This window comes from Aricia agestis, chromosome 6, assembly GCF_905147365.1.
Source record: "Aricia agestis chromosome 6, ilAriAges1.1, whole genome shotgun sequence".
NCBI lineage: Eukaryota > Metazoa > Arthropoda > Insecta > Lepidoptera > Lycaenidae > Aricia > Aricia agestis.
In genome coordinates this window covers 20,129,746-20,147,144 of record NC_056411.1, presented here as the reverse complement: position 1 = coordinate 20,147,144, position 17,399 = coordinate 20,129,746, and the positions used below count along the sequence as shown (strand labels likewise).

General features: G+C 39.8%; 1 protein-coding gene and 1 non-coding gene across 3 annotated transcripts in view; both read left to right on the top strand.

Annotated features, from left to right (window-relative positions):
* LOC121728178 (GAS2-like protein pickled eggs) overlaps positions 1 to 17,399 on the top strand; it is a 99,035-nt gene that overhangs the window by 75,210 nt on the left and 6,426 nt on the right. For both annotated transcript variants that reach the window (XM_042116309.1, XM_042116307.1), the window contains exons 3-4: positions 14,210 to 14,770; positions 15,935 to 16,532. In XM_042116309.1, coding sequence (XP_041972243.1) covers positions 14,210 to 14,770; positions 15,935 to 16,532 — 1,159 coding nt within the window. The remainder of the gene's footprint in view (positions 1 to 14,209; positions 14,771 to 15,934; positions 16,533 to 17,399) is intronic.
* Trnag-ucc lies at positions 6,030 to 6,101 on the top strand. The gene has a single exon. It is a non-coding gene; the product is annotated as a tRNA-Gly (tRNA).

The following is a 17,399-nucleotide window of genomic DNA, read 5'->3' as shown; positions in this document are numbered from 1 at the left end:
GTGTTGATACATTAAGTGGGAGAAAACAAGAAAGTCGGAGGAGACATTTCAATTTTTCATTGATACAATGTTGATGGTAGACGGTTAAATGTGTTGAAAAACATCACAACTAACAAGCTCTTAATGGACCGAGTTAAGTGGTGCACGCATAATTATATTGGTTACCTATGTGGTTTTTAATTCAGGCAGGTTACTAATGATACTGAATACATTATCGAAGAAACGTCCCTATGATATTTAGTAGAAATTAAAAGGGCCTTCAAATGTAATAATATAACAGGCTCTTGAAATGTAGTTTTGTAGAGAGATCAATAAAAATTAGAAATACAGCACATCTCTGTCCATATGTTTACCTACGGCAGAAACCTTAAAAAGTGGCAGTAAATGTACAAACAGTACCTCGTTATCTGCAGCTCCCAAACATTGTATTGATGTAAGTCATGACGACAAATTCGTGCCGGGGGGTACCGGGGTCAGGCTGCTCGACCCGCATCATGCCGGGACAAATTGCGCAGTCACGAGGTGGACTATCGCGGATCTGGCGACTCCGGCCCGGGATCACTTTCAACACGACCCCCCGGCCTAACTAGACGAGCCTTATAAGGTGGTAGTGCTTTGACTGATGGGACTAATAGGTTACTTGTTAAGTAAGAAGAGGCTTTATTATAGCTAAGAAAGTAAGTTACTTGTTTGTAAAGTGCAGAGCGGAATGTCCTTAGAGTTTGAGGAAAGCGCATCTTTTAGTTAGAACTTAGAAGCACTTACAAAAGTCTTGTAAAACCTCTCACGGAGCCATATTGACTAATATGCCAGGCTATGATGCCCGAAATAAAGATGATTTAATTATAATTTTTAATTTAATACGCTTGTGCGTTAAAAAAACATAATTTATATCTATAATCTGTTTACTTATTGAGAAGTCACGTTAAATAGGCTAAAAGCTATTGATAAACATTAATTACTAACAAAACAATATTATCTAAGTGAGATAATGTTTCGACATGTAAACGAATTTGTGAAATTTTTCTATGAATCCTGAATTGGGCAACACAACGTGACGGAGATAAGCTGACATTTTATTGTTAATATTGGTTCGCTCCCGCGGCAGTAGCCCATCTGATAACGAAGTAAACATGACCTATTGTTCTGTAACAAACTTTATTCACCTTGAAATGGCTGATAGTGATCCTTATTATGTCGGCACGAAGGTCCTGCTAGGTGTACAATAATTCTGAATGAACTGTATACAAATAACACTTGTATTGTGATCGTTTCCTTCAATGTCGTGCCGATATCCCAATAGTTCTTTGTTGTAAGTTGTACGCTTATATTTTGTTAAAATATGCTTATTTATGTCATCATTGTTATCACTTATCATCATCATAATTTGTAACGTTTCTCTTACCATTGTGAAAATCATTAATTAGGTTTTATGTTCAATGGGCCGTTTAAATAGTCGTATTTACTTCTCACGAGGCTAGTCACAGACTTCATACTATTAACAGTATGTCGCATTGTTATTTGAAAATTAATTGAAATCACTTTTTTTTAAATCACCTAAAAAGGGAGGAGGGTTCACGAATTCAGAATAAATATTTTTTATTTTACAGTCGTACATCAGAGAAATTTGGTCAATGTCGGTGTGGGTGGTAGTTGTTGTTCTGTTTGTTTATTGTTATTGCTCCTCATACCTCCCCTCGTTACTATAAAGTATAAAGTATTGACTCATCTGGACTCATATTTGTGTTGTTTTATTAATCACTTACATAACTTATGTGATTTAAGCTGATTGCTTATGTACTTTCAATAATTGCTGATTGACCAAGCGATTAAATTAGTGGTGCCATTAAATCGCGCTTACTCACACATGCTCAAGTGACTGCAACGACAGACGTAGTATACATTCTACATCAGCTGTTGTTGCAGTCACCTCTTAAGTGTTTAAATAAGTAGAGTCGTCATAGTTTCTAAATGCAAAGTTTAAAACTGTTTGAGGAGGATCTTTGTCGATAGTCTAAGCAATTTGTGTAAAAACGTTACGACTTACGACCTATTACGTTCCGTTACTACGTGCTAGTAAAGTGAGTATGTCTTTACCGTCATGAATCCATGGGAAGTCTGTACTAACGACTTTACCTTCGTCAGATAAATTGGTTTTCGTGTTCCTCGCCGTTCTCACCATTTCTCAGACGTGTAACGTCTTCATTTCGCGTTGGTTCTTAAATTACAAGTAATTTTTTTCTCGTCTACATTTTGCTTAGTCCTTAACTCCTTACCCACATGACATGGAGTATTCTCTACCAACTTTGCTTCTAGCATGTTAGGTTTTAGTTAGTTACTAATTTATTAGGTTTTTTGACAAGTTTATCATTTCATTAGCTTTATTAATTGGTTTATAATGTTTGACGTTAGTCAATCAAAAACGCCAATGAATACAACAATCTGAGAAAACTTCAGAAACTGGGTAAGTACCTATCAGTCAATTAATTGAAAATCAAATTGCAATTTCTTTAGGTTGAAGGTTCTCCTTAATTCCTCCAAAAGCGATCGATCTTGAGCAAGGTCGTTCGCGAGTTTGACATTATACGTCTCGTGTTTGGTGTCTTAATAATAATGTTTGAGCGGTTTAAGCTGTGGGCGGCGGTCACGCGGGCGGGCTGCTGTCCGAGCCGATACCATTGTACAAGCTCAGTGGCAGTACAGCCGAGGTCGAACCGGTGACTTTACATATAGCTGAAGATCTTAATTTTAAATCGAAGAGGCTTAAGACACAGATTACTAAATAGTTAAGAGTAAGTATAGCTACATTTTAAATTGATTAAGTATAGGGATTTGTTCGGAATCGAATTGAAATATTCAGGGTTTATGAAAAATCTTTGTCTGTGTATGTGACACTCGAAAATTGGATTTTCTTTATTGGCCTGGCGTTCTAGATTTCAGATTGCTGATCGTATAGCCTTTATTTAGACAGACCTTCAAAGTGAATTTTTATATAAATCGTCGAAAAATGCGAGATCGCCCAGACTGCAAGCGAAGAGCAAGTTACATCATCTAACAGTTTTTTATTTTTGTTATGGTGTGTGAATTGTGATGTATAGTTTTATTCACCAATGAGTAACTAGTAAATTATTTAATATGCTTCATGTTCCTATGAGTCGCGGTTTCCGGGGTTCGAACAAACAACATAATAGTCGCGATAAGATAAACAAACTTATCGATCTATAGATCGCAAGATCAAGATGGCGGATTGATAAGTGACTGTAAAGGGATCCTTGAGGCCTAACAGTACTTGGCGAAGTGATGGATTGTTGAGTGTAATGTCTATGATTGGCCCTTATTATTGCAATTTATTTTGCTAGGACTGTTATGTCGAGGCAAAAAGCGGGGCAAATGATAAAGCGGTGCCTCCACTTTGAGGTTGTTTAGGGCCTTTTTAGGGTTCCGTACCATAAGGGTAAAAACGGGACCCTATTACTGAGGCTTCGTTTTCTGTCAGTCTGTCTGTCTCCAGGCTGTATCTCAAGAACCGCTATAGCTAGACTTCTGAAATTTTCACAGATTGTGTAAATCTGTTGCCGCTATAACAACAATTACTGAAAACAAAATAAAATTAATATTTAAGGGGGGCTCCCATACAATAAATGTGATTTTACGACCTTTTTTCGCTCTATATCAATAATGGCAAGAGGTAGGCACTTGAATTTTGCACACATTCTTTTGTCATATGTGTCCTTTAATATTTAATAATAATATTAAAATAAAATAAAAAATTAAGGGGTGCTCCCATACAAAAACACAATTTTTAGCCTATTTTTGCTCTGTATCGGTACGGAACCCTTCGTGCGCGAGTCCGACTCGCACTTGGCCGATTTTATTAAGTATGGATTGACGTAGATGGCGTAAAATTTCCTTTACATCGCATACCGTGCCATATCCTGAGTTGTAAGCGTTCTTATGTTTTAGTAGAGTTTAAAACTCAGCAATTCCAACACCGTAAACATAACCTGTTTTTTCACTGTCGGTAAAAATAGCAAGCTCTACATTATGCCGAAAACTTGAGGAGCTAGATCGTAAAATAATGAAATAACATCACCTTTACCAACAACAATTAATTAAAATTCTAAATAATAATTCCTTTTATGGTGTTGTCCTGTCTCGCCGGCGCCAGTAACTCGATTACTTCCTCCTCACTAATTGTCTGTAATGTATGTATTATTTATATCTGTTATCTGTGCACAATATGTTATACATGACATTATTTAATGCAATATTACTATGCGAATACGAGTTGCATAATACTAGTAAAACAATAATTAGACTAGCTAAAAGCCGAGCTTTGTGAGGGCTCACGTCGTCACTCGTTACACCTTGACTGACTGAAGATAACATAATATCTACTTACATATAAATAAAAATTACTATGTTAAAGCTCAAATCAATTAAAGGTGTGATAGTAAAGTGTATCACAAACGTAGTGATTATATTCTCTTTGGTGTATCACAAAATGTTCAGGTTATGGGATATATTAACTAGGGCTCGCTTCGCTGCTTTACTTGTTTTGCAAATATTTATAAATAAGTTAGCTTCCTACCGAATCTTTAACGACTTACCTGAACAAATAACATGTTAGCACAATAGGGGCGCTCCTAGGGGATGTCTCTAGGGAAATGTCTTAGGGGATTGAAATGTTACACGCGAAATCGTGAGGTCGATAACCTCCGACCACCTAAAACATTAATATAAAGAGTAAAGAGTAAAGACATTCCGTAAACTGAATGAAAGCTCCAAACGCAATTCTCGCTGGTTTCTGTGAGGCTCAGGGCCTTCGTGCTTTCTGAACGATCTGCACTAATTTAGGTCTAGATATTTGTTGTGCCTAGGTCCAGATCTGGTCTGGGTTACTCAATATGGCGTGGGATGGCGTCGCCGTCGGTCAACATACTTAGAATTCACTGATCGCTGTGGGAGTCTACGATCGACTCATTTGGCAACAACAGACTAATCGACAGACGATTTTTGTAAATATATTGTATTGGAAAGGATCGACAGCTTGGCCTAATTAAAATAACTGACGAAACGACCTTTGACGATGTTTCACGAAGGCACTGACATGTCCCGATCCCGAATTCTAAATAAACCCCAAGTTACTTCTTTAATGGAGACAAAGGAGATTCCTAAAAGATGGCAACTCTTCGGTGTCTTATACCCTAACAGTGTTCATAATATTTAACAATTTGTAAAAGAATATTAATTTTAAAGTTAAATCTCATCAACAAAACTCTTAAACCGACAAGGAGGTTCACAAGATACCATCAGCAGCGCTACCGCGAACACGCAGTTAACAAATTCGCGAGCAGATATACATCGGTATGCGGGATGAGTCAGCTGGTGGTGGTGACCATCAGATATCACCAGGCACCAGGCTAACGAGTGGTGCGCGGCGTGGGAACCGGCCAATTACGCACGGGCATTGTGGTGACCATGCTAGACGGACGGTGGTTTCAAACGCATAAATAACGAAACGGTGGTGTTTTATAATGATAACTTGATTTTAAAGTAATGTACTAACATAATTATTTAACAAGGGTCGACGGATAAATGAGCGATATTGTAATACTTAATTAATAAGGGCTCCTTGTAGTTACTACAAAAATCTAATTGAAATAAAATAAAAATTGCCGGCACACCGTATTTTTTTTATTATCCAATAAATATTTAAGCAAAAAAAAAATGTTATTTTGTTCATGCCATGTTCTATAGTAATAATTTTAAATCTAGTTTATCACAATTTACATTCGGCACTAAATTGTGGTAATATTGTGTAAATTGCTGGATCACGATCCTCTGGCGGCGATGTAGGTACTAAGTAATCGTGTTGCGCCCGCGCATACAGCACGACGCGCGACGCACTGCTCCCACGGTAGCCGTACTTTTGCGAAATATATTTTTATAATATAAGTATCTAATATTAATCAAATAGTACTTTGTAGCGTACTTACTGGCGTTAAAATTCGTCTCAATAGCCAGTTGCGATGGTGGTGTAATGGTCAGCATAGTTGCCTTCCAAGCAGTTGATCCGGGTTCGATTCCCGGCCATCGCACACTTTTTGAAACTTTTTACATTTTATTGTAAAATATTATGGCGTATACTATCGTATACTCTTGTTCTGAGATTTGGTTTTGTAATATATTTTATAAATTTTAATATTATGCTTAAAAAAATACTCAAGTTAATAACAATGTTCCAACTTCCAATGAAAATTTAGATAAGTTACGTCATAGTGCTATCGACATTGATAACAACTTGTGTTCAACACTAAAATATCATTTTAAATTTTCTGCATCAGTACGAGTTCGCAGGATAAAAAAATATAATATTATACTTAATAATATTGTTAATTTAAAAAATTAAGTGAAATGTCATCGACGCATTGTCGGCGCGGAAAAACCATAAAATGTCAGCGTGACAGTTAATTCGAGTTGACACCTGTCACGCGGCGAGGGCGCGAAACTTGCCGCCAATTTAGATGCAATTATATCACGTGGCGGGGAAGCCATGGTCCGCCATATAAGGGCCGGAGCAGGCGAGGCCGGAGACGAGGCCTCCGGCTGACTCACCGCGGAAGACTATGGTGATAAATGGGAATTAAAGAGCATATTTTTATGAATTCGGGACGTAAACATCCTTAACTGCAGATGATCCTTATTGAACGCCTCGAGTCCGTACTTAAGATGACACTCGTCTCGAGTCTCGTAAAAAATGGCCGCTTTAATTCACCAATTACGTCGAGTGAAGTCGAGTGCATTTAGTCGGAGATAACCACTAACCAGTTATTTATCTCCATTGACGCGATGAAATGGATGCTTTTATCGTAAATCGCTGACAGGTTAACATATTGAGGTCCGAGACGGAAGCATCGACCTGACGCGTTCGTGTGATTACAATGATCCATTCCTCTGACTTAAGCTGCACCTGTTTAAAACATTACTCATGTTTGCCTCCAAAGATTGCAAGAAGCAAGAACAGCATGTAGTTCTGAAAAATATTTCTCACGTTGTACCTTCCTGAACAAACAACCATAAGGTTTCCTTTCAATGTTTTTGTTCCTAAACAGTGGAGCTCGTTTTGGTAGAGGAGGTCGACTGCCAAAAAGAGTCGGTCAATATCTTTTCAAAGGGAACCTTCAGGTATCTATGTTGGTATCGGAATAATTTAGAAATGCTCCGGAGCGGACCTCCGACCTCGGCCGCGGCAGCTGCGAGCCGGCATTGAGCGGGAATCTTGATCACCATTAGCGCCATGTATGGGCATTCGTTATCCGACCTATTAGTCTATTTGTGAGGATTTCCTGATGCTGAATCACGCGTTATTTTGGTTTTGTCATTGCCAAGGGAATTCGAATTTTCTCGGTATTAAATTAGCCAGGTGTCTAACTTAGGAACGTAAAACAGGTCGTAGTAAGCACTTAGCTAACATAATTATTTAATTTTTGCTTGTAATACACTTCCTCCATTCCTGCATTAGTCACTTTTGTCTTTAAAGAGGTCATCATACGACACGTCATTCATTAAGTTAATTTAAGACACACTCAAGTAAATAAACCACTCTTAATTGCGTCGCCCGCCCTTGAACTGCTGCGAGTTTTCGGCGAGAACGGTTATCGAACTCCACGACCGTTACAAGTTTTGCGGAAATAGTTGTATCGATTCTCGGGTTATGGGAACTAGCTGCAGTTCCGTAAACTTTTATACATTTCGATCAATTAACCGCCATTCACTTTTTACACGCATATTATGCTCTTCCGATTGCGAATCTACAAACGATCCTCGTAGATGGCTTTTCGGATCTTAGTCTATATTTATTGAATGTCAAAACGCATTGATCTACAAAAATTCCTTTGGCCCCCAGCTTGTTGCGAAGTTTTGTAAGTGATACAGCTGACATTATAAACAGTAGAAAGCTGACAAGGTCGCTTACAGGTTCGTCAGCTTCCTGTCCCGCGCAAAAACTGACCCACGCCATATCTGACGCGCCATGGCTTCCTGATCTGACCCAAGGTCGCGCCAAAATCGGCTCCGCAAATGTCAATAAACGTTTAACGTTGACTACAGCTGATCTGTACTTGATGTGTACAAATAACACGTCAAGTTGGACACTTCATTAAAAGCCAGCAAAACAACAAGCTCCGAAGAATATTCATGTGTTTTATGCTAGTTAAGAAGAGAAGCTTAGCAAGTGACTCGATTGCCAAACTTCTGGTGGCATTAAATAATTCTCCACGTTTATTGTTAGAAGAGCATAACGACTTTAATTAGTTTTTATGTTCCATGGTAAAATGTTCGTTAGTATTGAGTATTGAGCAAGCGGTACGTGGGAACAGGGAACACGAGTAATTTGTGAGCGTACTGCCAGCTCCGGTTATCGCCGACATCGACTGTCGCCGATCGATCGGAACGCACTATTAGAGACGGTACAGATTGTTAGTACCAGGTACCTCGAGACGTCTGCCATTGAAAACCATGAAATTAAGTAATTATTATGTAGTACTAGAAGATCCAAATGTTCCTAAATTTTGATGTGAAGTTACGAGGTAGGGGCGTTACTTGAGATCTGTGAGCATATTTAAAATTCCCATATGAATCAAATTCAGATGCTCAAGGCCATGAGATACCCATTATTACAATGATTGGTCCAGAAAAGTTCGCCTGAGAAAATTGCATCAAAAAACCTGTCGGATGCAAGAACTTCAGAGAGTATACGACTAATTAGTGATAATTAATTATATGCAATTAAAATAAACGAACTGGGAACTTTGAAGTTCCCGAAATTAAAGTTTTTGCCTCTAACGACTCTAATAATTAGCTTCCTCCGCTCGACCGCACGATCCCTCATTTTTAAACCAGCATTCAAGATGATTAGAGGGATACTTTTGCTTTTTAGAAGAGCTAAACCTGGATAGTAAATTGGTCATAATTTATTTATCATTAAATACCTAAGCATTAAATATTTCTGGTCTAAATGCATTAAAATATGTGTGAGGTATATTTTGCTTCTTATACTTCAGCATTTCTTCCAATTAAGATTATTTCCAGCTCTTTCGACTTAATCTGAGTATCTCATAATTCGTTGCTGGGTTTATTTTGATGAATTATAATATTATGTTGCTTTTTGTTAGTCAGAGCGAACAGCATTTGCAGTATCTCTTCTATTCTCTGTGGAAAGGGTTTAATCTTCTGGACAATTAAAGCTTTTATCAAGGGCTGTGACAGAACAATTTCCTCGCGTATCTGCACGATAGGCGGGCGCCGCGCGTGTCGCAATGTCGAAGCGCGCCTGCGGTGGCTGTGGTGCGGTGTGCGGTGACAGACTCTATTGTATGATGTATCCAACAGTTTACCTTTCAATTATTAAATTATATCGATTGGGAATCTACTAATCGTAAGGTAAGACCAAGCGGATTGGGAGATTGTAGAAGTTGGGAAGTATACAGAAACTTATAACAATGTTCGTCCCTCTGCCTGCCTAGCTCGTCGTAACTTTTTCGAATTTGTCGCGTTTTTCGCGGCGATGAAAGCACAAGAAGCACGTGCTTCTCACTACTGGATATAAATAAGACGCCATAAGAAGCCTTACATTCATAATGGATAGTTTTAGCAAAGTGTATCGTTCTCAGTTCTAAGTCCAAGCTCTTGTCTAAGAGCAGTAAGAGCTGACTGGAAGCTCTTATTATGCGCTCCGCACACAGGATCAATTACTGGCAAATGCACGCGCCATATATGGGCATTCGCCATTACGCGATAATATAGATCCCGATCTGAATAATACATAATCGCTAACGAGCCTCATTTGAATGCTAGTTTGTGTGGTAATGTGTGAGCTGTGACGTCTGCCGTCTACCTGTGAATCATCATCAGCCCCGTGCCGCTCGTCAAGGTTCATATTTTGGTTCAACAGTTGTGAAATCTACTTCTCTTTATACAGTATGTTCTGAAACTTACGATCTCTTATGGTGCTCACACACCACCGTTAGAAAATGTTTGTAAACATTTTCTAACATACAAACATTTTGTTAGGAACTGTTACATCTTATAAGTGCTCCTACACTAATAGAAAATGTTCACTAATGTTTACTAACATTTTATAACATTTAAACTGGTAAATTGGCTCACCACATACCACATCGTCCTTTATAAAAGGTTCACAAACAAAAGGTAACATAATATGTTTTATTTTGTTTTAATTTGTTTTGTTATAATTTGTTAACTTACGTTTACTAAATATTTCTAACATGAAAACATTTTTTTACATTAGTGATTAAATGTTTGCTAACAAATGTTTACTAACGTTACTAAACATTTTCTAACTGCGGTGTGGGAGCACCAGCTTCACCTTAACGTTTATCACCTCTGGGGACTGGGGTGTCGACTAGAATCATTTTAATTCAATGAAAATTTAACTATTTCTTTCCAGCAGAACCAAAGAGATCTTTAGTTAATATGTTACATAATAATTATCTTTTGCTATTTCTCAAACAATACATTTCATTGATGATGATGACGTTGCGCGTAGTCCACTTAATTAAAACCATACTTAGCAATGAGATAAACTCAAAACACTAGTTGTGTTTTTGTGCTCACCCTGTATAGCGGCAAAAAATAACGCGTGGGCGATACAGCGTGCGCCTGTGATTCATACGATGAGACAGCATAGTGCAGGAGCTGAATGGGATAAAGATTTGAGGGATATTGAGTTTCAATGTAACTTCATTGGACTTATTTTAAAGCTGCTTCCGATAAATAAGAAGAGGCGTTGACTGTACCTTTCTAGAAATTGGCCTCACAAAATATAAAAAGTAGAATGAAGTTATGTTTATAATATGTAGTAGCATACACTGCAGACATTAAAAGCAGAACGACATAATTTAGGTACGATTTTAATTCGATTTTTGTGCTGAAATAGATAAAAATATATTTTGTACTTAATATTTCACAATTTACCCACTAGGTACTGAGAATATCTTTTATATTCTATAATATATTTTCATCACAAAGAAGCTGTATGTTTTTTTTTTTATGAAATAAGGGGGCAAACGAGCAAACGGGTCACCTGATGGAAAGCAACTTCCGTCGCCCATGGACACTCGCAGCATCAGAAGAGCTGCAGGTGCGTTGCCGGCCTTTTAAGAGGGAATAGGGTAATAGGAGAGGGTGAGGAAGGGAATAGGGGAGAGTAGGGAAGGGTATGGGTAGGGGATTATGCCTCCGGTAAACTCACTCACTCGCCGAAACACAGCGCAAGCGCTGTTTCACGCCGGTTTTCTGTGAGAACGTGGTATTTCTCCGGTCGAGCCGATCCATTTGTGCCGAAGCATGGCTCTCCCACGTATAAATACATATGTACAATAGTTATTGTTTTTTTTATATTTATATCTCTACTAGTATAAACTTTTTCCACCAGCTACCGCTTGTACTACCCGCGCAGAATCATTATTTACGATTGTGTGACATAAAACTAGGCGTTATGCTTGCTCGACGCATCGCAATCGTCTCAATTAAATATAATTCCAATGCTGTAGCAATTAGAGTTTAAATCGCTATTTTGTGTCTGGCGCCGCGCTGGGTGTATGCAAGGTGTATCATGTCGCTTGTAAGTTACCAAATATATATTGATGAATAGACTCGGAGTTCTGTACAGTCACTCGCATTTCAAATTATTGCATTATATTTTTAAAATATAGGTAGATAGTTACTGTCAGAAAATTTTATGCGTACCCAGATGGGGGAACTAGAACTACGTAATTTGCAACGATACCAAAATACTTCTATGGTAATTTGGTCGAGTTATGTCAAGTCCATCTAACAGACTGACAATTAATATTATGGGTCTGCACTCTGCATCCTGCTAAAAGTCAGTTTCACTGATTTTACTTCTAATTCCTAAACTTAAACTCAGCTTAACAAACAAGCTGTTTGGTTCTCAGTTGCTCACTTAGTAGCTTAGTTAGCTTTTGTTGTGTTCAGCTACTATTTACCTTCTTACATTATTCTCGAAACAACGAATATTATCTCAGAAGTTTCAGCAGTAAAAAGCTGGGTCTATCTTGCCATATTTTATTATGCCATTTCTATAAATTTCTACTACCACTTCTTATTGAATCTTTTATCTGATTTAGTTTCCAGGAATCCTCGATATGGCTTCGACAAATTATAATTATTAGTAGCTGTAAAGTTTAATGTCTTCTATATCGGTCCGTGCTTTCTCCAGCGGCGTATCTGATGTACCAAAAGCAGATAAACATCACTTCTGTGGGTAATAGATTCAAAAATGTTGGCGCCGACCCTTATACGACGTCCTCCATATACAGCCTAACGAGACTGTACCTCACTAATATACAGCATACTGTATTTGTACTTATTGCTTTGGACTAATACACTAACTTATATCAGATAGTAAATACTGATATAATAGATGTGTATTTGTCTAACTGTATGTCTGTTTCCTTTTTCGTTACCACTGAACGGATTTTTAAAGAAAATAAAAACTTGGAGTTGTTTGATTCCTGAAAAATTCAAGCGAAGTGGCGTTTAACCTCTTGTTCCTATTTTAGCTTGTGAGTTGTGAGTATGTCCATGAATGAACGGTGGTTGTTTGTAATTCTTAAATGCTAAAACTCCTGAAAAGATTTGATGGGTAGTAGTAGACTAGTATAGGCTTTTATCAAACTACATATTTAGTGATTTGTACTTTTATTCCGTTCTTATTACGCGGGCGGGGCAAAGGCATATAATTTACAACGTACTATCTAACTGAACTCATTAGCCATTCCATTAGCATTTGATTGTAACCTTCCAGTTTACAATCTCACAATAATTATTGTATGGCGCCCGCCACCCACCACATAAATTAAGCCACAGATATCAGCTGTACCTTATAAGCTATATCTATTATCTACCTTATCTACAAGTTCACAAATAAGGTGCTATATTCGGACAAGTTCATTTTCTACTAGTGGACCTGATTTGGAAGAATGACTTTTCGGTTTCTGATTTGACGTTTATGTATTGTAAAGGTCGGTAATTACTATTAGGAGGCTCGAAATTCATGCTGTCCTTGTCACTTAATCATTTTTTTTAATTTTTTTTTTATTTTACAATTTATGTACAATCATGCAAAGGCAGAGACAGTAATTTACTTCCAACATTGGTTCCAACTCCATTCCCATCGACTTCGCTTGCTCCTACGTCTTGAGAATCGTTATCCAAATCCATGGAGACATAGTTTTGGCCTAAAACCTTTACTATTTCTAATTCTCTATTCAGGTTTATTGTGTGCGTTAGGAATTCTGCATTAATTTGCAGAACATTAGCAGATATTTATGCGGCAGTAAAATCTAAATTATGGCAATTAAATCTGCATTGAACATGTTTAGGACAGTCCGGCCTGAGAGTGAGACACATTTACAGCATTGTTACTGCTCTACTTATACTGTGTAGAGTGTATAGGATGTTTTGTATAAAATAATTGTAACACTTTAATATTTGAGGCTACAATATTTGGAATAAATTAACAAATAACAACATTTTCTGACTACTCTCACAAAGTATCTATAATACTATAAAATATATTTAAACACTCATATTTTCAATACTTTGCGCTGGATTTGAAGGTTGTTCCACCAAACTATATGAATTGCGCGGTTGTGTTGAATTTTGTAACATTGATTATTATATGTAAGATAATATTATAATCTAATTATTATGACCACTGATGATACAAAATTTTGGAATCAAAACAAATGAATATCGATAACGATTTTGAGGGGGCAAAAACATTATTTGTTTGGAAACCGTCATCTTCATACGTAAATATTTCTTAAAAACATTCTGTAGAAGTAATTAGCTCTCTGAATGCACGAGCCTGTGGTTTCCTGACAAATGGCCGGAGCCCATTAATTATCCTATCGCTACAATTATATTGTACATAAATAAACTGCCCACAGAATAGTCTGTAGACCGCTTACCTGACTCAGATGTAATCTAACTTGTAAAGTATTGCCTTTCAATCAACAAGCCTCCGAAGGCATAAAAATGCGCATTTCAATGGCCATGCTACTATTTACGAATAGAAAATAATGCTTTATCGCCTATAAAAAGGAAATAGTTTAAAAGCGAATTCTTCTGGATTTCTTATTTGGTATGTTTGTTTCAGCACGCGAACGCCGTGCGGGAGTCAGCTCGGCGGATCCTCAGTGACATGCAGGAGGCGGAGGAGGCCCTGGCGCTGGCGAAGGCGCTGATGGCGCGCGGGCCCGTCAACATGCTGCCCGCTGCCAAGGCCGGCACCTTCTTCGCCAGAGACAACCTCTCCAACTTCATCGACTGGTGCCGCAGAGCGCTCGGCATACTCGAGTGCCTGCTGTTCGAAACGGACGATCTATGCCTCCGAAAAAACGAGAAACACGTGGTGTTGTGCCTCCTAGAGGTGGCTAGGAAGGGCTCGGTGCTGGGCATGCCCGCCCCCCTGCTCGTACAGATGGAGAAGCAGATCGAGAGGGAGCTCGCCGGGGAGGAGCTCCAGCCCCACGACAACGCGCTCGGCCTGGTCCCCTCCGGGCCCCAGCCGCAACTGGTCACCAACGACCTCAGGAGTCTGGACGAGAGAGTCCGCGACCTGGTGGAGCGGTGCTCCTGCCCCACGCAGTTCCCCATGGTCCGCGTCTCCGAGGGGAAGTACAGGATCGGCGACACCAGGCTGCTGATCTTCGTCAGGGTGAGTTGCCTTTCGCATAAACTTGTTCAACAAATTAGGAACGAGTAACGACGTAAAAGTAATTTGGTGCTACAAATTACAATAGATAAAGAAAGTGAGGTCGGAACCTCAGGTGCGATGTACAAGGCTATCTCCACTAGCATCACTTTCGCGAGTCTAGGCGGTTCCAAAGAATCCAAAAGTTCGACTGCGGTCTCGATCGATTCGATCCCAGACTGAGCTCGTCCATTCGTGATTAATTTACTTCACATTTATATGACAGTGGCTTCTATGTCGTCGGCATAAGACCCATCAGAGACAAAATAAGCGACGTAGACCTCGCTCGATAAGGAACGATCGAACTTGTAATTACATATGTATCTCCATGTTGCGAGTTTTTTCGAGGTTTGATCGATCGCAATTCTAATTAAACTCATTTTCTGTCTGTTTCTGTCAACTTTTACGTTTGCTATTTATAAACTTCAGTTGTCGTTGCGCAAAAAGTTAGATTCGACCCAGATAAAGTTAGCAGCAAATAGGAAGTCGATTTAACGGACTGCGAAAATTTTATACGTGAGTATTTATTGAACCGTAAAAATAATTAAACGAAACGAGGCAGGTCCCAAACCAGGATTATCGCCGGCCCGATTTGGTGCGGACCTGCTTAATATTCGCAGCTCCCAAAAAGTTCTAAACGTCGTAAATCATTGGAACAATAAAGATGTAAATTCGCGGGCTCGTGGCGTACAGGTATAGCATAACTTCCTTTTTGGAAGTCGGTTAAATGTTTGCGCACGGTGCGCCTGACTCATGCGCCGTGTTTGGGCATCGCCGCGATAGACCGACTCACGCTTGACCTCCGAGATGAAAGAACAGATTGGACCATTTCTCTGGGAATCGCCGCTTAGATGTTAGATGTCATCCCATTGTGGATGTCACCGCCTAGAGCAGAATAGAAAGTGCTAACGCGGAAGAAATTTGATTCCATATACTAAACAGTTCAGACCTCGGAGAATAATATCCAAACACTTAATTAAATCCAAATTTAGATAATTTCTTCTATTCTAATGTAATTTTTGGCTAGGGTTTTCAAAGAAATATACATACCTATTTACAGAATAACCCCTCTTCAAATGATTCCTCTGTAATGAAGTCACCTACAACAGGATCTGTAATGCTTTTCAGATTCTCCGCTCCCACGTGATGGTCCGCGTGGGTGGGGGCTGGGACACGCTGGCCCACTACCTGGACAAGCACGACCCGTGCCGCTGCCGCGCGCAGCACCGCACCTCCCTCTCCGCGCGCCTGGCCCGCCCCCGCACCGACCTCGACGGCGCCACCGTCACCTACGAGCGGCCCGACCACCGCGAGCCCGCCTCCCTGCCCTACCAGGACACCACTCCCCCCTCCGGCAAGCTCGAGGCGCCCGCTAGCCTCCCCTACATGGGCGAGGGGGAGCGCGCCGCGTCGCCCGGCCGCCGGCACCTCGCCCCGCGCCCGCGCAGCCCTGCCCGCCACTCAGCCTCCCCCGACCGCCGCACCAAGCTGGTCACGTCCAACCACCTCGTCCCCACCCCACACGCGGTCCGCGGTCGAAGCCCCCGGCCCGTGTCGCCCGCGCCGGCGGCCGAGAGCGCCTCCGACAACGGCTCGGAGGTGTCGGACGAGGGGTACCGCAGCCTGGGCGTGGTGGCCGGCTCCGCGCACGGCTCCCCCAACACCAGGACCACCAACAGATACTCCGTCCACAGCCAGAACTCCATCGATGACGCTGATTACAGTGGTATGTACCTTTACCTTGTATCTATCGCATTACTTCCATCAGACCCATATTTTTCGTTTAATTATGGTTAAATTTGAACACCGCACTTATGCTAGGCGTAGCCTTATCTATGTCTGTCAGGGTCGCGCTGAGGTCGGTGGTCTCTACCCCTGTAGGTACAAGTGTGCCACTGTGACTAGTGAGGCACTCGCTGCTGGAACAATGGATGTCGTAACGCCGCTTCCGCCCGTCGCCGTCGCGCAGGTTGACTCCTCAAATTGATGATTATGTAAATGACAGCCGAAGACTGTTGCTTCATACTTCACACTCAAATATTTGATAGGTTTCTTAGCTATTTCACCGAATGACAAGAAAGTTGTAGACTGTAGTTTGTTTGCAATTTCAAGTTACATTTCGCGAAACGAATTTGCTAAAATGGCTTCTCGGCTGTTACTTGCAGTTTTATGTTTAGTTTCCTTAGTTTCTAAACGTAGAAATGTTATGTTATGTTTGTATTGTGCCAAGTAATAGTGTACGATAAAGTTTGTCCAGCAATAACATTTGAAGAGTGTTTCCAAAATATAACTAGTAACTACGTATTATCACAGATTATTAAATAGTTACTAAAGTATTATGTAGATTACACGTCAAGATATAATATTATGTACGAAAGATACAAACAAACAGTTTAAGTACAGGGAAAACAATAATGTTGAAGAAATTATAAACATTATAAGTTTAGAAAAGACGACGTAAAAGAAATATTTAGGTAAAGATGGGTAGGTGATGCTCAAAATAAAATATTTTATTTACTAGCTAGCACTACAGCACGAAATAGAGCATCAACAAACTAAGTAAGGCATGCAGCTATCGTAAAGCATGGTCGGT